This window comes from Puma concolor, chromosome E4, assembly GCF_028749965.1.
Source record: "Puma concolor isolate L17-30 chromosome E4, mPumCon1.1.hap2, whole genome shotgun sequence".
Classification (NCBI taxonomy): domain Eukaryota; kingdom Metazoa; phylum Chordata; class Mammalia; order Carnivora; family Felidae; genus Puma; species Puma concolor.
This window is the reverse complement of record NC_141683.1, coordinates 59913172-59935629: the sequence shown is the minus strand read 5'-3', so window position 1 is coordinate 59935629 and position 22458 is coordinate 59913172. Positions and strand designations below refer to the sequence as shown.

The following is a 22458-nucleotide window of genomic DNA, read 5'->3' as shown; positions in this document are numbered from 1 at the left end:
CTGAATTTGATGCAGATACATAGTTACTCAGCAAACCTTTTAAGTACCAAGCACCAAAAGTATGCTAGAAGGACGGTCCCTGACTTCACATCATTTCCAGTTCAGTGGGAGAAACAGAGTGTGATAGTTAATACAAGAAGTCCTTGGATAACGGTGTGCTGTGAGAGCCCTAGGTAGAGCCATCATCTCAGACTGGAGGGCAGGCCACCAGAGGAAGGGGTGCTTAAGCTGAGTAGGCACTGGGCGAGGAAACCGCATATACAGAGTCCTGAATGGACCTGTTGGTCGGTCCGTGTGGTGGGAGGTAGGAGTGTGGCTGGGAAGGAGATGGGGGCAGTCAAGGCAGGAGAGCCAGCCAGAGGCATTAACTCACAGAGGACCTTGTTTGCCATTTGTAAGGCTGGATCTTTATCCTGAGGACTGTGGAGGCTGGTGAAGCCTTTCTTTCTCTGTGGAGACGTGAAGGATGGGTCGGAGTGGTCTGAGACTGAGGAGATCAGAGGGCTATTCTAATAATCCAGAGAGGGGGGCGTGAATGAAAGCAGTGGGATATGAAGAGAGGACACACTCTTGAGCGCTAGCTAGAGAGTAAATTTGATAGGGCTTGCAAATTGATGTGCTGTCGGCTTGAAAGAGGAGGGTAAGGTGATCCTAACGTTTGGGGCTTGGGAGGCTGAGCCTATTTTTGGCAGGTGGGGCTTCTCACAGGTCAAGAATGTGGATGAGGGAATAGCGTAGGAGGAAGATGGTGATGAAGTTACTTTGGGGTATGTTGAGCTTTACACGCTGCTGAGGCATCCTAATAGAAGTGGGCAGAAGACAGTTGGGATAGGTGGTGCTGGAGAGACGAGGAGAAAGCTCTGGTCGGAAGCACAGATTTGGGAGGCATCACAGAAGAGAGTAAAAGCTTGCATGGTTTGGATGAGGTCACCGTGGAAGAGTGTGTTGAAGGAAATAGCAGGGGGCCGAGGACGGAGCCCTGGGCTATAGGGAACCTGGGAGGGGGGTCTGATGAGGAAATGAAGAACGGGGAGAATGTGGTGTCTTGGAAACCAAGACCGAATGAAGGTCGAAGGAACAGATAGTGGTTAACAGTGTCAGATGAGGATTGAGTGCACTTGGCAACTGTCGTGTCTCTGATCACCTTTACATAGGAAGGACACACACAGGGTCTGAAGAAGGAAGCTCCGTGATTGGCACCACCCATGTCAGTAAATGGCTTTCATCTAATTGCCCCACCCAGAAGGCTGGGACCCACCCTCGATTCCGCCCTGCCCCTCATCAAGCCCCACATCCGGTTCTGCCATCGCCCAAATGCGTTCGGAATTCACCCCCTTTTTTTTCTTGTCAGCCAACAGTCCGCTTTTAGCATTTTAGGCAGAGTCACCCAGCTGGTCTCCCCCATTTCCCCATCTTGCCTCTTTTTAATCCATTCTTCGCCCAACTGCAGGAATGATTTCTAGAAAAATGTAATCAGATCGTCTTACTTTCTTGCTTACAGTCCTTAATGGCTTCCCCTGACATTCTCAGTGACTCACCAGCTTCTCCCCATGGCCTGCGGTGCTTTGTGTGAGATCTGGTTACTGCCTCTCTGACTTCAGCTTGTGTCACTCACTCCCTTGCTCGCTCTATTCAAGCCACACTGCCATCTTGTTCTCTTTGACACTCATCCCCCTCTCAGGTCCTGTGCATTTGCTGTTCTGGCTCCCTGGCATACCGTTTCCCCAGGACCGCCCAGAGCGGTCTCCTTTTCATCAGTGAGGGCATACATGTCACTTTTTCAGGGGCACCCTATCCACCTGACCACCCTGTCCAGGGGAGTTCTCTGTTATCATTTCCTGGTCCTTGGTTTATTTCTTTTTTGTAATTTCTGACTATTTGGTTTTTCTTCTTTCCTCTCTGAGAATCCAGGACAGATAGCGTTTGTCTTGTTGATATAAATATCCCCAGCGCTTAGCACAGTGGATAGGATAGATGCTAATGGTTGTTAAAGTTGCAGTGAGGCATATGTATGGCTCAATAACAGTTTGTTAGTAGTTTGTAATCTGTAGTTAGGATTTAACCTGGCGCATAGCAGGTATCCAGTGTTTCTTGAAACAAGGAATATTGGGGCGCCTGGGTGGCTCAGTCGGTTAAGCGTCCGAGTTCGGCTCAGGTCACGATCTCGCGGTCCACGAGTTCGAGCCTCGCGTCGGGCTCTGGGCTGATGGCTCAGAGCCTGGAGCCTGCTTCCGATTCTGTGTTTCCCTCTCTCTCTGCCCCTCCCCCGTTCATGCTGTGTCTCTCTCTGTCTCAAAAATAAATAAATAAACATTAAAAAATATTTTTAAAATAAAAAAAAAAAAAAAAAGAAACAAGGAATATTTTTTCCCCAAGTGTGATTTCATGTATCATCTGGTTATTTTCACTCTTTAAGTATGTGTGCAATAAATTAACATTCTCCAACTACTTTATTTTTTTTAGTTTCCTTATTTATTTATAAGCTTATTTATTTATTTTGAGCGAGACAGAGAGAGTGTACAAGGGAGGGGCAGAGAGAGAGGGAGAATCTCAAGCAGGCTCCGTGCTATCAGCTTAGAGCCTGACGCGGGGCTCAAACCTACAAACTGTGAGATCACGACCTCAGCCAAAATTAAGAATAAGAATCGGACACTCAGCTGACTGCCCCTTAAGGTTTATTTATTTAACTAATCTCCACACCTAATGTGGGGCCTGAACTCATGATCCTGAGATAGAGAGTCACATGCTCTTCTGACTGAGTCAGCCAGGCGCCCTCGTCAACGACTTTAAACATCATAGTTCTGGAATTACTAGTTATTACATATTTAAGTTATTTGATCATGTTTGTTGTAGCCCTTAAGTGTTTTGTCAATAGGACTTTTCTATTACTTGACGCTTGTTGCCAAGATTTAGACTTGAGACACTACCTCTGCAGTTGAAACACCACGGATCTCGGTACTAATTCCGTCAGCCTTTTGCTGATTTACCCGTCAGGGTACTAAAACTTAGTCTTAAAAAAAAAATTCTACCACTTGTTTTTACTCTAACTCTAGCATAGCCGCTAGGCTCAGATACTGCCAAAAAAAGAAATAAAAACAAGTCCTCTGTGAAAGATCTAAGTGAAAAGTACATGAAGCGAAGTTTGTGTTTTCACCAAGTCTTTATGCACTAAATAAACACCTACCGAGTGCCGGGCGCCCTTTGAATTACTGTGGATACAGCAGGGAGACTGGATCCTCCACAGGATGGGTATGCTTCAATCATGAATAATAAAGGACAGATTATGAGGCGCCTGGGTGGCTCAGTCGGTTGAGCGTCCGACTTCGGCTCAGGTCACGATCCGCAGTCCGTGAGTTCGAGCCCCGCGTCGGGCTCTGGGCTGACAGCTCGGAGCCTGGAGCCTGCTCTGGATTCTGTGCCTCCCTCTCTCTCTGCCCCACCCCCGCTCATGCTCTGTCTCTCTCTGTCAAAAATAAATAAACATTAAAAAAAAATAAAGGATAGATTAAAAATTCACGACAGTCACCACTTTTAAGAAAATATGATTCACCTATTATGCAAATTCACAGAATTAAAAAAAAACCCATAGAGCACTATTGGTATTACAAAATAGGTATTTGTTTCAACTCACGAAGGACACATGAGATTTCGTTGATGGTTGATCTTTCCTACTGAGTTTTTAGAATGCGATTTGATTGGGAAAGACTTGATCTACATGGTTTTTCAGAAATATTGCTGCATCTAGAAAATGCTGGCCTACCTGTTAAATATTTCTCACATTCCTTTCTATTCCCACTGAGGCTGATTCATGTGATTCCACAATCACATTTTTCCTGGATGATTAGAATCTTCTACGGGCCCCCAAAGCGGGTGTTTTTATTTAAGTTGTATCTTTTATCTGAGAATTTGAATTCTCTGTGAAACGTGCATCTCACGTGTACCTAAACCTTGTGAAGATTTTAATCTTGCTCTCTCTGACCACTGGCATAATTTGAAAAGCGAGAATAAAGGGTTTGCTCTGACAGAATTTTTATGGATTCGTTTGGTCTTTAGGTCCCATCAAAGGGAATTTAATTATTAGAAAAACTAGAAGGTCTCAAGTATCGTACGGCTCTGGGTCTTGGTCCCTGTGGCTGAGGAGATATGAAGTCTTCGTGTATCTTGAGTGATTTTCCTTTCTTCCTTTTCCACTCTTATTTTGCCAAGTGCTTGACATTAGCAATGCCCTAGAGTCCAGACCACAGTCCTTGGGACTTTGACTGCGACAAGAAGGCAGAGATCAGTTGGCTTTGGGCCCATTCCTGGTGCCTAAATTGAGAAATTTAATGGTCTCTTGGGACCTTTACATCTTTGCCCTTAAACCTCTTTATTCATTATCTTTTTGAATGCATGTGGCTCCTGTAATTTTTATTCACTTATAATTTTCTCTTGGTCCCATTAAGCCTTTATCAAGAAAAGGATGATTTCATTAATAAATTGTTCGGTAATCTATTTATTTATTTTTCTTCCAAACTCAGGGGTCTCTTTGGAAATTGTGATACTTTGCAGTAACTCTGCTTGACTGGGCATGTAGCTGGAATGTGGTTGGCCCTTGAAGAACACTGGGGTTAGGGACGCTGACCACCCCCCCCCCCCCCACCCAGTCGAAAATTCAGTTACAACGTTGCTTCCTGAAAACTTAACTGCTAATGGCCTACTGTTGACTCGTATTGTTCAAGGGCTCAACTGTAGTTTTCTAGCAACTGATATACTGTACCCAGACCTTAGTTGTAATTAATTGGGTTTAGAAATGTACTATGTCTTTACCTAGCCTAAGTTATTTATTATTGTAGATAACTGCCACACAGATTGAAATCCACAACTTGAGCGCAGTTAGTATCATGCTGTAACCAACTGAACAAACTTCGATGAATTTGCAGTGAACATTGTTCATGCTAGGACTCTGATGTTCTACTTTGGGACCTGGGGAATTTATTCTGTGCAATTGAAAGACATTTTTGGGGGTGTCTGGGTGGCTCAGTCAGGTAAGCATCTGACTTTGGCCCAGGTCATGATCTTACAGTTCGTGGGTTCAAGCCCCGTGTCAGGCTCTGTGCTGACAGTGTGGAGCCTGCCTGGGATTCTCTCTCTCTCCCCGCTCTCTCTGCCCCTCCCCTACTTGCATGCTTGTTCTCTTGTTCACTGTCTGTCTCTCAAATAAATAAGCTTTTAAAAAAAATAAAAAATTATTTTTAAGATGCCTTTATCAAAATTAAAAAATGTGTTATTCTTTTCTCTTCAGTCATGAAGGAACACAGTGTGGAGTTATGTCACTTTAACATAATCTTGTGCTTTTTCCAGATAGCACTTGAAAAAAATGAAGGTGCTATATTGAGCTTCACTGAGAACTTTATGAGTCTGCACCAGACCATGTCTTATAGTGAGTTACTCTCCAGTCACGTTCAGGTTGTATTTGTCATATAGCCTTCTTCTACCTAGGTGATAGGTAAAAGACTCAGTTTCCTAAGAGAAAAATGTGTTAAAATGCAAATATTTGAAATCTCCTGAACGGCTAAGAAGGGCAGAGAGAAAGTGAGTAGTTAGGGAGAAATTTTGAATTGATTGATATTATATCTGTCTGTATAGATACAGGTTTTGTGTGCGTGTGTGTGTGTGTGTGTGTGTGTGTGTGTGTTCTACCGTCTATAGTTCCTGTTTCTTAGCCCTTAGAAATTTGGATTTAGAACTAGCTTCCTGTTGTCTTTTGCTCTGCCTTTAGTGACTGAGTGCTTACTGTGTGCCAAGCCTTTGCTAAGCAACTTACGTGCATTATCTCATCAACTCATTACAATTCTGTGATAATTATTATTTTTATGAATTTTATAGATGAGGAAACGAAGAATCAGATAGGTTGTGTAACTTGCCCAAGGCTACACAAAGCTCATATATGATGGAGTTGGAACTCAAAGCATATATTTTTGCAACTTCTCTGCTGTATTATAGAATTTCTCTTGCGAAGTCTCCAAACATTTTTTAGGAGGCTTTTGGCATGTCTGAAATGTTTACAGAGCGTCTTTACTCTGTCCCACGGTGTCCACCAATTTCCTTCTCTTTGTGGTAATGTTTGTGTGAGACTCTCCAAGCCTCCGTACTGCTGATTCTGCTCTGGAGACACAGAGCCTCCGTGTTGAAGCCATCCTTACGAACAGCGTGGAGTCTGTTCCACCCAATGCTCTGACTACTCCTCAGGGATTTTTAAAGATTTATTATTTATTTTTGAGAGAGAGAGAGAGAGAGGAATGTGGGAGAGACAGAAAATCCCAAGCAGCCTCTGCACTGTCAGCACAGAGCCGGATGCAGGGCTCGAACTCATGAACCGCAAGATCGCGACCTGAGCTGAAATCAAGAGTCAGATGCTTACCCCGACAGACACCCAGGCGCCCCTACTCCTCAGGGATTTTTAATCTTGAGTGGTTTTCGTAGGTTCTTCTCCCTCTTACGCAGATCCTTCTGGCTAGGACACAGCCGGAATCTACCAATCAACCGAGTGTCTGACTCCATGCTGGGCTCAGAAAGGTCCCTTGCCCCTCGTCAGGAGGCTCTACATGTGGACCAGGCCACTGAGCCTTTGCCTCTCTGCTTGGGCTGAGTTCTTCTGGAGGCTGTGCTGATCTTTCTGCAGTTAGACCAGTGGCAGGCTTACCCTGCAGGACGTCCACACAGGCCCAGGGTGTTTGCAGCAGAGGCTCCTCGCCGGTGCCTTTCTTTGGCCCCTGCACCCCTGCGCCCCATTGGCCGAGGCCCTGTGGCCCTGTGGCCTTGCCGTCTACCTCTAGAGGAGGTCCAGCCCTGAACTTGTGGGGACTTGCTCTTCATCAGCTTTCCACTGTTAGGAACTTAATTTTTTTCCCCGGTGCCTGGCAGTGTAGAAGAACCCTGGTGAGAGTTGCTGAATCGTACATCGTGGAGAAGGTAGAGAAGGTCTTGACAGTAAGTCGAGGCGACACCGATTGCGATCAGGCTGTCATACGTGCGCTTCAGAAACAGAACACGCTGGGGGGCAGTTTCTCGTTCTCCCTTCAGAGCGTAGCTTCGCAGCCTCTTATCAGCACTTTAAAATCTCCAGATCTCTGGAAACCGAACGTTTTTTTCTAGGCTTGACACAAACTCTTTTTGGTTGCAGAATTTGACCGGTACTAATGAGAGCCTATTTTTAGGCACGATCCCACTCGGTGTGACTGAAACGTGTTTCACTGCAGAAATACTGATGTGTTTGGTTACGGGATGCTGCCCGGGGCCCTGCCGGGGCTGGGAGATGATATATAGTGTAGGCATTGTATTAATTTTTTTAAAACCTGAAAAATTCTCCATCTGAAACACATCTGGCCCCGGGGGTTTTCGGTAAGAGGTTGTGGGCCCGTACAGTATTTTATCTCTGAAATTTTCTCTTACTCTTGTAAATACCAAGAGCAACAGGACACGTTTTTAGTTCTTTAAGTATTTTGGTACATAGAGCTAGTGGTTTGCCACTTAAACGCCTTCATTCAGATTCCTTTTTTTAATTTATGCTAGCTTGGACCTGGCCTCCCCTTTACTGAGGGGTTCTGGGTCTGTAAACTGGCTCAAGGTTGGAATTGATCGAGGACATGTGACTTTATGTTTTTATGACTCAAGACTTTAATTCACTTGACCTACAACTTTTCTGCTTATAAAGATCAAGTAAGGGGGGGGGCGCCTGGGGGGCTCGGTCGGTTAAGCGTCCGACTCTTGATTTTGGCGCAGGTTATGATCTCGCGGTTCGTGGGTTCGGGCCCTGTGTTGAACCGTGGGATTCTTTCTCCCTCTCTCTCTCTCTCTCTCTTCCTCTTCCTCTCTCTGCCCCTTCCCCCGCCTCTCTCTCAAGAGAAATCAAGACAAAACATTAAAAAAAAGTCTTTACATGTCAGGTAAGAATTGAGGAGGCTGCCCGTCTGTATCTCTTCTAGGAACACCACGATCACCTAGCTAATGCTGCAGGTCTGTGCAAGGCTGGCTGCTCTGATTCTGCCCTCACTCCACAGTGTTCAGGTACCCAGACCCACCTCTGCCGCTTGGCCCCTGCCGCTCCAGGAAGCACTTCCTTCCATCGCCTTTAGGAGGCACTGTTCCCACCCAAGGGCTGGCTTACAAAGTAATCACAGAGCTTTTCAGGGATGCCGGGGCTCCTCCCAGAAATTCATTTCTCACCGTCATGGGGAAAGGTGTGTCTGCTGGACCCTCCCGGGGAAGGGGGGGGGGGAGTGGTGAGTAGGTCTCAAATGACAAATCCACTCCAACGTTCCAGTCTACCTAAGCGTTTGAATCCCTTCCTCTCTATTAACCCGAGACAGGCCTGGCACCTCATGTTCATTTGCTGTGGCCGCTTGTGACCCACGTTTCGGCCAAGGAACCAACTATTAGAGCTCTTTGTGACTCTCTGAGCTGCAACACGAAATGCAGAACCTCTGTTGAGCACGCCCATATCAATAAATTTGGCCTGATGCACTTTTGTTTCTTTTACCGTTCTCCCACACGCAGTCCCTGGATCTCTGTCTGTATAAATGAGAAAAACCCAGTAGTTCTTTTGGAGTGTAGTGGGTCTCCTCGTGGGTCATGCTCTGTACCTCCGGGGGCCTTCTGTGACTTGAGTCTGGTTCTAAATCTGGAAGCACAGAGGAGTGGTGGGTGTGGGTCCAAGGAGAGTCGTGTCTTTCAGGGCAGCTGCCTCCGAGAGGCCATCACCGTTTTCTCAGGTTAGTCTGCTCAGGCAGGTGTCTTCCACTGAGAGAAGACGCATCAGTGTTTAGGGGTTCAGTGTCTCCACCTTATCAGAGTCTTCCCACAGCGTCCCCGGTTTTCAGGGTTCTAGTCCTTTCTAGTCAGTGCTCTCACTTGAATAGATGCCCTGTGAGGTTAGGAGTTCTGTTTGCTTTGTAGTTCAGTCCCTCTCAGGATGAGATTCTGGGCTTGGTGTCCTCAGTCTTGGCTCTGTGGCTAAAGCAGATAAGGGTCTCTTTCAGGATAGAGAAATTTTCTGATCATTTGTTCAGAAATTCAACGTGGAATTTGGACCCCCTCTTTCCCACCTTATCTAGTGGCCTTAGGAACAATCAGCCGATATCATTGTATTCATTAGTTTGATGAATGTTCAAAGGTATTATATACTTGGTGACCCAGAACCTTGCCTTTATAAGTGTTTGATTAGTAGGATATCCAGTGATGATGTTTACATATCTCTTTGACCATATCGTGCCATGGACTATCGGTGCTCTCTTTACCTACTGGAAATTGAGTCATTTGTGTCTTTAAATCTAATCACATTAGAAAGCCAATTCCAGACACCCCAGGATCAGATTCAGAAAACTTGGCCTTGAGATTCTGTTAGTCTAGAACCATTCTCTGTACCCAAATCTGCATTAGTGTTTGAGAAACAGAACCATAAGGATGGATGGATGGATGGATAGATGGATGGGTAGGTAGATAGATAATTTTAAGGAAATGACTCACACAGTTATGTAAGCTTAGTAATCCTAAAATCTACAGGATAGGCCAGCAGGGTAGAGATTCAGGGAACTAGTATAGTTTGAGTCTAAGGGCAGTCTACTGGTAGTATTCTTTTTCAGGGGTGGTTAATCTTTTGTTCTTTTACAGCTGAATGGATGAAGCCCCCCTACACCGTGCAGGATAATTTACTTTACTCAAAGTCTGCCAGTTTCAGTGTTTCAAAAAACAACTTCATAGAAACATCCAGGTTAATCTTTGGCCAAAGATTATTGGTCCATCAGCCAAGATGATACAAAAAAGTAACCACCACACCGGGAATGAATTATACAAGATAGGCCGTAGGTGGAAATCTCAAATTGTTGATGTGGCCGGGTTGCGAACAGTTCTGTTCTTTGCCCTGTTTCAGTACTTCCTGTCCACATCTCATGTCAGTGATGTCTGACCTCCTCTCACCCATGCGACACTTTGATAAAGGCCACCTGATATCGCCAAACCAAATGACCTGTTCCAGGCCTTTTCGTTCTGGACTTCTTTGCTTTCTTTGATGATCTGATCTAACTTCCTCTGATCTAACTTCGCTCTGATCTAACTTCCTCTGTCTTTGAGACGTCGCTTCTGCTTCTCATTGCTCTTCCGTTCGCCCCAAGCCTTTCCCTCCCTCTGGTGCCCTGGCGTTGGTTTTCCTTCGGTTCTGCTCTCAGCCCTCTGGTAGTCTCACCATGTGCTCATCTTTGGTGACCTTCTCCTTTCGTTCTTTCTATCACAACCCATATTCGGTAGATACAGGCATTCCATAAGGATTCGTTAGGGAAACGGTGACTCCCAAATGTGTCTTCGTCGCCCTGAACTGCAGACTCTTGCGCCTTGTCCACATACTTTCCTCAGAGCATCCAGAGGCACCCCGACCCTGCATATTGAAAACTCAACTCCACGTATGTCTCCTTTCCCACACTGCACCTCCACTCCACCCCACCCCCCGCCCCCGCCGCATTCTTCTCATTTCCTGCTGTCCCATTTGCTTTTCCCTCAGTCGCCCAAGACAAAAGCTTGAGCATCATCTTAGACTCCTCCCTTTCCCTCCCCCACCTCCGTGAATGTAATCAGAGTCTGGCCAGTGTTTTCCTTCTATTTCTGAATCCATTTCTACCTTTCCAGTGTGCTGGGACAAGTCCCAGTCATTTTAAGCCCAGGTGACCATGAGAGCCTCCTCACGGGGCTCCCCTCCGCGACACGCTCCCCTCTGGTCCACCCTCCCAGCTGTTGCCAGAGGGGTTTTTCATGGGCGGATGCAATCAGGCCACTCCTGTGCTAAGACCCTTCATCCCTGTTATCTCTGGGGTGAGCTCCGGTCCTTAACTGGATTCCCGCGTCCTGCCCTCATCTGCCCTCATCGCCTGCCACTCTCTCCCTTGCACTCCACTGATTGTTTGCAACGTTTCTGCCTGATACCCATTCTGCCTTCTTGATTTTGTGTATGATATATTCAGTCTCCCTCTTGATTGCCCTTCTCTGTACTTGTTTACCTGGCTGACTCCTATGTAGCCTTGCCATCTCAAGTGCAGTGTCATCTAGCAGATATCCCCAGGTAAGGCCAAGCACCCTGCCTCTAAGCTTCCTTTCTATTGCTTTATATAAGATTATCTTTTTAGAAGATAGCTTCTCCAAATGCAGAAACTGCGTCTCATTCATCTCTGGGTCTCTGACATTTAGCACAATACCTAGACCGTGGGAAGCATTTGGTAGATATTAGGCGAACCATTAAACTGAACCCCAGGTGGGAACCGTAAACATCAGAGCAGAGAGTGAGCGAAAATAAGGAGGCAGGTCCTCCTAGAACTTGGGACCTCAAGATCCAGGGAGCAGTCAGGCCTTACTCCAGACACTGGACTTGACAGTGATATGGCTCAGGGGGAAACCATCTAACCAAGCTCTCAAGGGCACGATACTCAGTAAGAACATAATGTCAGCTTATTAACTTAAAGTAAGCATTATAAATGCTGGGGCGGGGGGCAAAGTGGTTAAGTGGATGGGGTTGGTAGTGCACTTTTCTCCCCTGTGTAAAGACAGACTGTCCTCACAAGATAGTCCAGGGAATATGGGATCATCAGAGTGACCACAGTGGCTACAGTCGTCAAGCGGTGGTAGCCTGAAATAGCTTTCTGTCCGTGGTAGGTATATATATATATATATATATATATATATATATATATATATATAATAATGAACTGACAGATGCATTGGACTGGTTAAGTCCTGCTCTTCACTGGCCAGTGCTGCCCTGCACTGACAATGACACCTTAGACATGAAGAGACAGCCTAGAAACCTTGACTGGGCTTTAGAGTTTCCTGTGTCTTGAGAGAGCCCCTAGACAGAGAGCCTATCGCATAGAGTGGATTCTCCACGGGTGAATAGTATCACCCGTGGAGTGTTGACGCTTCTCGTTTCAAAACTCGTTAGCCTCTGTGTTTTTCTCAATCTGTTTTTTTTTTATCAGGTTTTGAGGTATTTACTACACCAACATAACCTGGAAAGAATGTTGGGACACAGGCGTGCACGAAAATGAACACACGTGTGGCGGACGCCCGTGGCACCTAGCAAGGCAATGGCCCCAAGTAAAATGATTATATAACTACCAGCCCCGTTATTGCTGATGTCCATTGCTCTCGTGTGTAGTCTCCCTACTGTTTATAACAAAATATATTATTTTTTTCCTTACACGTCTGCTCGCTCTTGGCTCTCCCACTACAGTGTAAATCTACACTGAGGCCCAGAAAAGAACCTGAAACGGTGGGAACCCAGTAGATGTCTGTTGAGTTGTGGGTCACCATATAGCAACGTGTTGCTATATACTTGGTTCAAGTAAAGTTTCGAGATACGGGAGCTTTCTGAATATCTAAAATAAAAATCAAAACTCTAAAATCGGGGCCCCTGGGTGGCCCAGTTGATTGACTCTTGATTTCAACTCAGGTCATGAGCCCAGGGTCTTGGGAGCCCTGCGTTGGGCTTTCTGCTGAGTGTGGAGCCTGCTTAAGATTCTCTCTCTCTCTCCTGCCTTTCTCCCTGAGCGCACACACTCTCTCTCTCTCTTTCAACAAAAAAAAACTGTCTAAAATTTTAAGGTATAATTTACCTTATAAAAGCATAGAGTTTGAGCTCTGAAAGTCTCAGCAGGTGCTGCCTGCCTCTGAGCATTGCCATGACCCACTCCCCCCCCCCCCCCCCCAACACACACACACACAAGGAGCCCCAGGGAGCCTGCTGAGCAGCTTTCTACCTGGGGAACAGGCCGGAGGGCTTGTTTTGTACCTCCCTCTCAGGGAGTGTCTGCATTTTCCCTTCATTTGTCATATCCCTGTTGACCACAGTCACCTGCAGGGAGTTTCCAGGCGCGTGCTGCCTCTTGACGAGTTGTGTCTTACGGCTCTGAACATCTGCTCTGACCATCTGTCCTACCCGCTTGTCTTCCCCGAACCTCGTCGGTACCAGAAAATGCACCAGCTCCAAAACCTCCCCCTGTCGGTCAAGCACCCTCCTCTTCTTCGAGTCTGACTGCAATACTTTCTGGAACTCATTACCTCTGATGCCTCCCCATTTTCTTATTTACGTGAATCGCTTCCTGGCTGCTCCTCTCTCCTTCTCCCGCCTGGAGTCTGTGATCCATTGTTAGAATCACTTCCTTGCAAAAATTCCTGCCTCCTTTGCCCTTCTGTCCCTTCATTGTACTGGGTGGGGAATACAGCTTTGGGGAAACCCGAAGCTCTTTTCGTCTACCCAGAGCTTTATTGCTTTAGTTATTGCCTCTCTTTGGATCATTCTTCTTACAATACTCCCTTTCGCTACCTTTCCAGGCTCCGGCTCTCAGCAGAATTTCTCAAGAACTGCCTGTGCTCCTGTCTCCGCACACACTTCCTTCCTTCCCATCCTTCTGGAGTCCAGCCTTGTCACAGCTGCTTCCTCCTCATACAGACTTCTCCTGTCAGGATTGTCCGTGCGCTCCAGGCTGCCAGTCCCTCTTTACCCTTTGCTGTGGTCATCTTCTGAGACCTTTCTGCCACGCCCCTTCCCTTGGCTTCCCGACACCCCGTTCTCTGGTTTTCTTCCCTTCTCACAACTTGCCCCCGTCTTCCCTCCATACCTCACCTCGACAGCTCAGTGCTCCTCATCACTGAAGCCTGGCCCTTATCTTTCTCTACATTATTGTCCAATGTGGTGACATTTTCTTCCGTGATTTAATGTTTTATGTATTTTTGAGAGAGAGAGAGAGAGTGAGGATATGAGTGGGGGAGGGGCAGAGAGAGAGAGGGAGACACGGGATCTGAAGCAGGCTCCAGGCCCCGAGCTGTCAGCACAGAGCCCGATGCGGGGCTCGAACTCGTGAACCATGAGATCGTGTCCTGAGCCGAAGTCGGATGCTCAACTGGCTGAGCCACCCAAGTGCCCCTCTTCTGTGATTTTAACGACCACCTGTGTATTGCTATCTTCAGAAATGTATACACAGCCAAGACCTCTGTGAGCTTCAGCCCTCCATATCCTGGTACCTACTTGACTCCATTCGGAGGTGTGTAGACGTCTCAGACTCAACATTTGCAACAACGCAGGTTGATTTCTCTTCCTTCTCCCCAGCTGAACGTCCAGCTCTATGAGCACCTTTATTTATCTAGCTGTTCAGGCCAGAAACCCAGGAGTCACTCTTGGTTCATTTTTCTTCATTCCCCTGTTCAGTCGTCAGCACGAAGTCCTGTTTAGTGTCCATTTCTGCCTCGTCACCCCGCCCCTGCCGCCCAGGCCACCGCTACCCTGTACCAGAACCGCTATGGTACCTTCCCGCCGGTTTCTCTGTTTCTGTCTGTATTGCCCCCATTCTGTTTCCCGCACGGGAGCAGGAACCATTTTGCATCAGATCGTATCGCTTTCCTTAAAATCCTTCAGTTTGATCAGCTTATTTTTGTTTTCCACATAATGTCAAAAACCTTGAATGCAAGTGCACATATAAGAGCAGGTTGGTGAAGTGTAATATTACGGGCAGATATATTAATAATCACTTTCAATAAAAGGTAATTTTCAACTCTTTTTTTTTTTTTTAATGTTTATTTATTTTTGAGACACAGAGAGACAGAGCATGAACGGGGGAGGGGCAGAGACAGAGAGGGAGACACAGAATCGGAAGCAGGCTCCAGGCTCCGAGCCGTCAGCCCAGAGCCTGACGCGGGGCTCGAACTCACGGACCGTGAGCTCACGACCCGAGCCGAAGTCGGCCGCTTAACCGACTGAGCCACCCAGGCGCCCCAATTTTCAACTCTTAAAATAAACATACATGGATTGCCTGAAGGCATTCCATAAGGAGTCCCATATCAGTCTACCAGAGTCAGAATGGGAACAATTGTTTCATGTTTTAGAGCCAAAACATTTTTTAGGTAGTGGTGGTAACTTTGAGCCAATGTTTGCTCTGGATGATATGATACAGAATTATAAATGTGACAGAGGAATATCTTTTCCCACTCATTCCGTTGCTAGGTTTATGGGTACGTTTTATCACTGAAAAACAGACACTTGGTGACAGTATTCGGCACGATTTCTTATGGCTGTCACAACCAGCCTCATAGGCACACAGCCAGTGCAGTCACACGGGGCACCGCACGCAGAAGGACCCCGCAATCAACTTGGGGTTTAATGCTCTGAGGTCACCGTCTTGAAGCTCTTAATAATTTTATCTTTTTAAAAAATTATTTAAGTACTCTCTACACCTAACGTGGGGCTTGAACTCACTACCCTGAGATCAGGAGTCGTATGCTTCTCTGACTGAACCACCCAGGCGCCCCTGTGCGTTTTTTTTAATGTTTATTTATTTTGCAGAGAGAAAGAGCGTGAGGGTGCATGCATGAGGGAGGGGCAGAGAGAGAGGGAGAGAGAGAATCCCAAGCAGGCTCCACGTCCTGAGCAGAGCCCAGCTGAAGGCTCGAACTCACGAACTGTGAGATCGTGACCTGAGCCGAAATCAAGAGTCAGACGCTTAGCCAACTGAGCCACCCAGTCCCCCTCCCCAATAGTTTTATCTTTGAATGTGTGCTTTAAAAAATTTTTTTAATGTTTATTTTTATTTGGAGAGAGATTGAGAGACAGAGTGCCAGCAGGAGAGGGGGAGACACAGAATCCGAAGCAGGCTCCAGGCTCTGAGCTGTCAGCACAGAGCCCGACGCGGGGCTCGAACCCATGGACTGTGAGATGATGACCTGAGCCGAAGTCAGATGCTTAATCGACTGAGCCACCCAGGCGCCCCTTGAATGTGTGTTTTGTACATGAGTCTGATGAGACAGTGGGGTATACACAGGGACTTCAGAGCCCCTGCTCACATGCAGACTTGCCTCTTGCCACCTCCCTGCTTCCCTGGGATGGGTCTTTTTACCCAGCTGCTTTCCAGCACCTGGTCTCCTGGGCCCTGCACAACCTCCCCTGCTCTGTGACCACTGCTCTTCTCCCAGGGAGGATCAACGTCCGGTGCACGCTCTGGGGTATCTTTGGGCATACGTGTGCTGTCCATTCCCATCCCCCTGTGGGCTGGCCCCACCACGGCGAGTGTGGTGGGTAACTCAGCAGGGACCTCTCACCCTCCTTCTCTAGGGTACCAAGCCCTTTCCCACTCCTGGCTTGGGCCCTGCACAGTGTGTAGCAGATGGCTGCCTTGGGTGACTGGTAGTAAGTGCCATGGGAAATTTCTGGACTAAAATCGTGTTGCCTGTGCTCTGTGTTCTAGAGCCAGCAGTGTGATCAGTTCATTTCTACTTCATCCTGGGGCATTCCCAAAGTTACTCTCCAAGAAAAGCGCTTGCTGTCGCCTTCAAGGGGCCCGCCCATCGCTCCCCTCCCTCGGGTGAGGTGGCCACAGATCTAGGCTACAGAGAGCCTTGATTTGGCACCTCGGTGTTTACAGCCGGCTCTGTTCTTTGATCTGTTAAGAATGTGGGTCTGCCTTTGATAATCAGCACAGACCCCAGTGGCAAAGAATATAACGGAAACGGTTCACCAAACAACTTTTATCAGCAGCCCAGTTAAGGGAAGTGGTCTTTGTAAAGGATTGTTGAAGTGACATACAGTCCATTTATTTCTGAAGCTGTTCCACGTTTTGTCCTCGGCTTGGCTTTGCACTTGGACACTTGGGCTTAGGCCCCTTGTACAGTTACTTTCTTTGAATCTATGGTGGTGTCATGTTGTTTGCTGCTTTTGGGGGGTTTTGTTTTGTTTTGTTTTGCTTGTTTGGTTTTTTTAAGAGTGTCAGGAGAACCTGCTTTATAAAACTCATTATTTCACTACCCTAGGTGTGGCTGGGGACACGCTCCTCACATGACTCAGCCTGCCCTGCGCATATAACGTATGTGAGAAATCTCTTCCAGAACGCCAGCCAGGGAAAGCTTTGTTTTAGCCACTATATGGACCATATCTCCTGCCTCTCTGTGTTCTATTCTCCTACCCCAATATCGATCTTTATATTTTCCTGATTTCCGTATTTTATTTAACATTTATATGCGTTTACGGTAAGCAGCATCAGCTCCTTTAGGCAGAGTGTGAGTAAGTAAAGGTAACGATGCCTCTTGCTTCCAGTAGTCAGGTCATATTGTTTTGGGTTTTTTTTTTTAATTTTTTTTAATGTTTTATTTATTTTTGAGACAGAGAGAGAGAGACAGAGCATGAGCAGGGGGAGGGGCAGAGAGAGAGGGAGACACAGAATCCGAAGCAGGCTCCAGGCTCTGAGCTGTCAGCACAGAGCCCGACGTGGGGCTTGAACTCACGGACTGAGAGATCATGACCTGAGCTGAAGCCAGCCGCCCAACCGGCTGAGCCACCCAGGCGCCCCGATATTGTTTTGTTTTCCAGTGCTCTGATCCTGGCTAACTTGGCCTCTGTCTCTGGATTCTGTGTGAACGATTGCTGAACAGCCTTTACTTACCGATTGCTTTAGAACACCTTCCATTTCGAGAAACAGATCTCATTGAGGTGGGGCTGGGCAGCCTTTCTAGCCTCTCCTTCCGGCTACAACTGGTACACCGTTGCCGAAGTAGCCAGTCTGGCCCACATACACAGCTAAGGAGGCTGACGCCACAAAAGTGCCGTGGCAGGTGCAGCAGAAGCCTGGGGGTGACCTGTGTGTGCACTCAAGGTGCTTCGAGTGCATTTGGAGAGAGAACAAATAATGCACGAGATAAAGGGGACCACGATTTGGGAGCTCCTTATTGGTACAGTGGTTGCTCAGAGAAGGGCGAGGCTACTGTCTGTTTTGATGGGTACTTGGTATAGTCCAGAAGCATCCCATTGCACAAATATACCTAAGTGTCATTGCAGCTGCTCAGTTATTTATTAGAAGTCCATGTGGAGCTTCCATAGGCCAGGCATTCTTCTAAGCCCTTGAGCCCTTTAATGAGATACTAGCTCATTTCATTCTTGTAACAACCATAGACACTATTATGAGAACAATTTAAGCAGAAGTGGACACACAAAGGGGTCTTTGCGCCAGGTTATACACCATTCTTTGTGATCTCAGGTAGCCCTCTGGCGTCCACAGTGACAGAGCACATAGCCACGCTGGTAGTTTTTCAGGATAAATTGTGGTATCATGTTAAAAAGTTACCCTACAGGTGGCACAACTTTTTTTTTTTTTTAATTTTTTTAACGTTTATTTATTATTGAGAGACAGAGAGACACAGAGTGTGAGCGGGGGAGGGGCAGAGAGAGAGGGAGACACAAAAATCCGAAGCAGGCTCCACACGGTCTACACAGAGCCCAATGCGGGGCTCGAACCCACAAACTGTGAGATCATGACCTGAGCCGAGGTCGGCCGCTTAACCGACTGAGCCACCCAGGCGCCCCAGGGGGGACAACTTTTGATAAGTAAAACAAGTAAGGTCCGTTAGAAAGTGCGGCTAAATAAAGTCCAGGGATTCTGTAGGAACCTATGGATAGACGGACAGTTGGCCTGCCACCTCCCTCTGAAATAAGTTCTCATGTGGGCCTTAATAAAAGTTCTTGGGGCGCCTGGGTGGCTCAGTCGGTTAAGCGTCCGACTTCAGCTCAGGTCACGATCTCACGGTCCGTGAGTTCGAGCCCCGCATCGGGCTCTGGGCTGATGGCTCAGAGCCTGGAGCCTGCTTCCGATTCTGTGTCTCCCTCTCTCTCTGCCCCTCCCCCGTTCATGCTCTGTCTCTCTCTGTCTCAAAAATAAATAAACGTTAAAAAAAAAAAATTTTTTTTAAATAAAAAATAAAAGTTCTTTTCATGGACCCTTTACAACAGTGGGTGAACATCTATATGTGTTGGTTTCATTAAATCTAATTGGGAGTGAAATCAGAAGATCAGTTCAAGAATAACTGTTGTGGGTGCTGAAGAGGTGGAATGGATCCCCCTCCTGTCCCCGCAGTATTGGGTTCAGATGTAGAAACGGAAGGTACCTCGTATGCACCAAGAAGGCATCACAAGGTTTGCTAAACATGTAATGAGACGTCCTAGGAAGAGCAGGGTAGGCTTCCCAAGCAGGGTCAGAGGTGGCTTAGAAGAACAGGTAAAGGGGACTGGCTTCATCTTGACCCTGACCAGATGGTGGGGCGGGGCCAGGGCTGCTGGCTGGGGTTCGTGGTAACTTCCTGCCTGCTCCACGGGAGGGATCACCTGGGCTTTCTTATCAGCCTGCGTAGGGGCAGGGGCAGGGGGCCGCCTGAAAGCCGTCAGCAAACATCGGACAAAAACGTTTTTAAGTGCTTACCATTGTTTCTGTTCTAGGGCAGAAATGTTGTCTGTGGACTAAAGTAAATACCATGTCACATTAATCTAATACTGCAAATGGAAGGTTCTGCAAACTCTAATATCAAGAATGTCTTGGGAACCTTGGACCCAAGGCCATATCCTGTGTATCTTTTAAAAACACAAAATATTTGACATCTTTAATACGTTCGGGTTAACCACGATTCTGAAATACTTGGTATTGTCTGGGTCGTTGTAGGCGAAGAAGCTTTTTTTTTTTTTAGTTTTATTTTTATGGCATTAATGGTTTCTAAGTCTTAATCACATTCTTTGCGTACTTTATGAAGCAGATGCTTAATAAATAGGAACTCTTGGTTTTAAATTTAATAAATGGGACTCCTGTTTTACTGTGCGCATCTTTTTTTTTTTTTTTTTTAATTTTTTTTTTTTTTTCAACGTTTATTTATTTTTGGGACAGAGAGAAACAGAGCATGAACGGGGGAGGGGGAGAGAGAGGGAGACACAGAATCGGAAACAGGCTCCAGGCTCTGAGCCATCAGCCCAGAGCCCGACGCGGGGCTCGAACTCACGGACCGCGAGATCGTGACCTGGCTGAAGTCGGACGCTTAACCGACTGCGCCACCCAGGCGCCCCGACGCATCTTAAGTTTTAGGTTCTGGGTTAACTGTTGGGGAGTAGGATCAAATGGGAGTAAAATGCAGACTTTTAGATGCCAGAGGCCTGGGAGAGACTGGGAAACAGTTATCAGGAGACATGTTACGGGTAAATAGTCGGAAGACGACATCTTTACCTTTCAGATTTGTGGTTTACTGCAGATCTTTAATTTTCAGACAGTTTCTCATGTTTTAATATCTGTGACATTGGGATATGCCTTACAGTTGCTGGTGAGTCAGAACCAGCATTATTCAGTTCCCACTGGCACATGAAATAATGGGTCTTAACCATCAGTGGCATCTTAGAATTGATGAAAGATGCAAATTTTTATAGCTTTATGCCTCTTCTGCAGACGTGCATTTAAGCTTCAGGGAAGATATCCACAGTCAGAACCAAGTGACAGATGTGATTGTCTTAGAGTTGCCTTGAAGGAAAAGTAGGCATTGGCTCAGTGTGAGTGAGCGGGAGAGAGGAGCATGTACAGAGCACGTCGTCGTTAAGGACTGTATTGTGTTGGGGAATGGGCTAGGAGTTCGGTGTGGCAGAAACGTAGGATGGAGCGGGAGTGACATGGGGAGAGTGATCAACTGGCGGGATGGTAGCCTGGAGCCAGCCTTGGGAGGATTGGTGGGGCCACTGGGGAGTTAGGTTGTATTGGTGCGTCCACATAGCCTTGTAGACCAGCTGCCCCTGTTTGCCTCAGCGAGGGGTGGGTAGCACTGACATAGTAACAGAAGAGGGTAGAGAATGCAGTACATCAAATTCCGTCAGTGGTACAGAGCTCTCCCAAGTGAAACCAGCTAGCCAGATGGTGCGGAATTGAATGGAAGGAAGAACTTTACCCAGTGGGGCTATTTCCTTCTGCCCCAGGTGTGAGTAGAGCTGGAGTTCGGTGGCTTGTTTTGGAAGCCTGTTTCTGGACTGGTGCTATGACTGAAAAATAGAAGATGGCTTGCTTTCTTTCTTTCTTTCTTTCTTTCTTTCTTTTACATTTTTTTTCATGTTTATTTTTGAGAGAGAGAGAGAGACACAGAGCATGAGCGGGAGAGGGGCAGAGAGAGACGGAGACGTAGAATCCGAAGCACGCTTCAGGCTCTGAGCTGTCAGCACAGAGCCCAACGCGGGGCTCGAACTCACAAACCATGAGATCATGACCTGAGCTGAAATCAGAGACTTGACCGACTGATCCACCCAGGCACCCCAAGAATGGCTTTCATAGGGTAGTTTTAATCCAATTGGATGGGAATTTGCAGGAAAGCATGCAGGAAGGAGTGTTTCTAAGCTGTTTTTGGCTTTTTCCTAAGGGTCATTTATTATTCTTATCTTCCTCTAAAATATAACATCTGGTAGAAGAAGGTTTTAAAAAAGTTTTTCAAATAGATTTTTTTTTTCCTAAGTTTGGAAATTTGATCCCTTATAGGAAATATTTGTTCAGTTTGGGTCTCCAAATAAAAGAGGCACAGAAAATGTGTTCATCAGAGAGCCACTGAGATACAAAGAGAAGACCAATGAGGAAAAGTTAATGGAACCAGAATTAAACAGTATAGAAAACCGCTAATTTTTCTGTTACTTCCAGCTAATTTTGGCCTTCATACCCTCTGCTGTCGCTGAGTATATTGTTGCACAGAGCTTTGCATTGTTAAACTAGCGGAAGGGACTAGTCTATTAAAACCATTTTCTAATTTCAGTTCACCTCTAATAAAAAAAAATGGACATAGTTCAGAAGTTTAAAAAGAGAGTACTGTCCATAGTAAGAAATCTTTCTCTGTCTTCGGAGTCCTTGCTGAGGAGGCCAATGTTAGTTTCCTATGTATCTTTCCAAAGACATTTTATTGAGACCTGAGCAGATCTGTAAATTGGTACCATCCCCTACCCGCTGTTCAACAACTTGTTTTTTTAAACAGCAGCTTTATTGGGATATAATCCACCTAGTATAAAATTCACCCCCTTAAAGTGTAAAATTCGGTGGTTTTTGGTATATTCACAGAGTAGTGCAGCCATCATTGCTACCTAATTTCGGAACACTTCCATCACCCCATGAAGAAGCCCTGTACCCCTTAGTGGTCACTCCCCATTCCTCTCTGCCTGCAACCCCCTCTAATCTACTTGTCTGTCTCTGTGGGCTTGCCTCTTCTGGAGATTTCTTGTAAATAGAATCACAGTACGTCTAGTTTTCCTTAGCATGATGTTTTCCAGGTACATCCTTTGCGTATATCGATATTTTGTTTCTTTTTATGCCTGAAAAATATTGTACCGGACTTTGTTTACCTGTTCGCCAGTTGATGAGCGTGTTTTCAGTTCTCTTGGATGTACACTTAGGAGTAGGATCGCTAAGTCGTAGCAACTCGAACTGCCAAACTGTTTTCCAAAGGGCCGCACCATTTTATGTTCCCACCAGCAACGCAGAGAGGTTTAATTTCTCCTCATCCTCACCAATACTTGTTACTGTCTTTTTGATGATAGTTATCCTAATAGGTGTGAAGTGGCATCTCATTGTCGTTTTCATTTGCATTTCTCTCGTGATTAATGATGTTTCAGCATCTTCTTATTGGCTT

General features: G+C 46.4%; 1 protein-coding gene across 4 annotated transcripts in view; it reads left to right on the top strand.

Moving 5' to 3' along the window:
• Window positions 1–22458, top strand: part of MPZL1 (myelin protein zero like 1) — a 65607-nt gene that overhangs the window by 1832 nt on the left and 41317 nt on the right. Inside the window, exon 1 of one of the 4 annotated variants that reach the window (XM_086694297.1) lies at window positions 5280–5419. The exons of 1 other annotated variant lie outside the window; for it this stretch is intronic. In XM_086694297.1, coding sequence (XP_086550423.1) covers window positions 5284–5419 — 136 coding nt within the window. In that variant the 5' untranslated portion in view covers window positions 5280–5283. Of the gene's footprint in view, window positions 1–5279; window positions 5420–22458 lie in introns of those variants that run through there. 2 more of the 4 variants (XR_015246243.1, XM_086694295.1) reach the window with 2 other exon arrangements.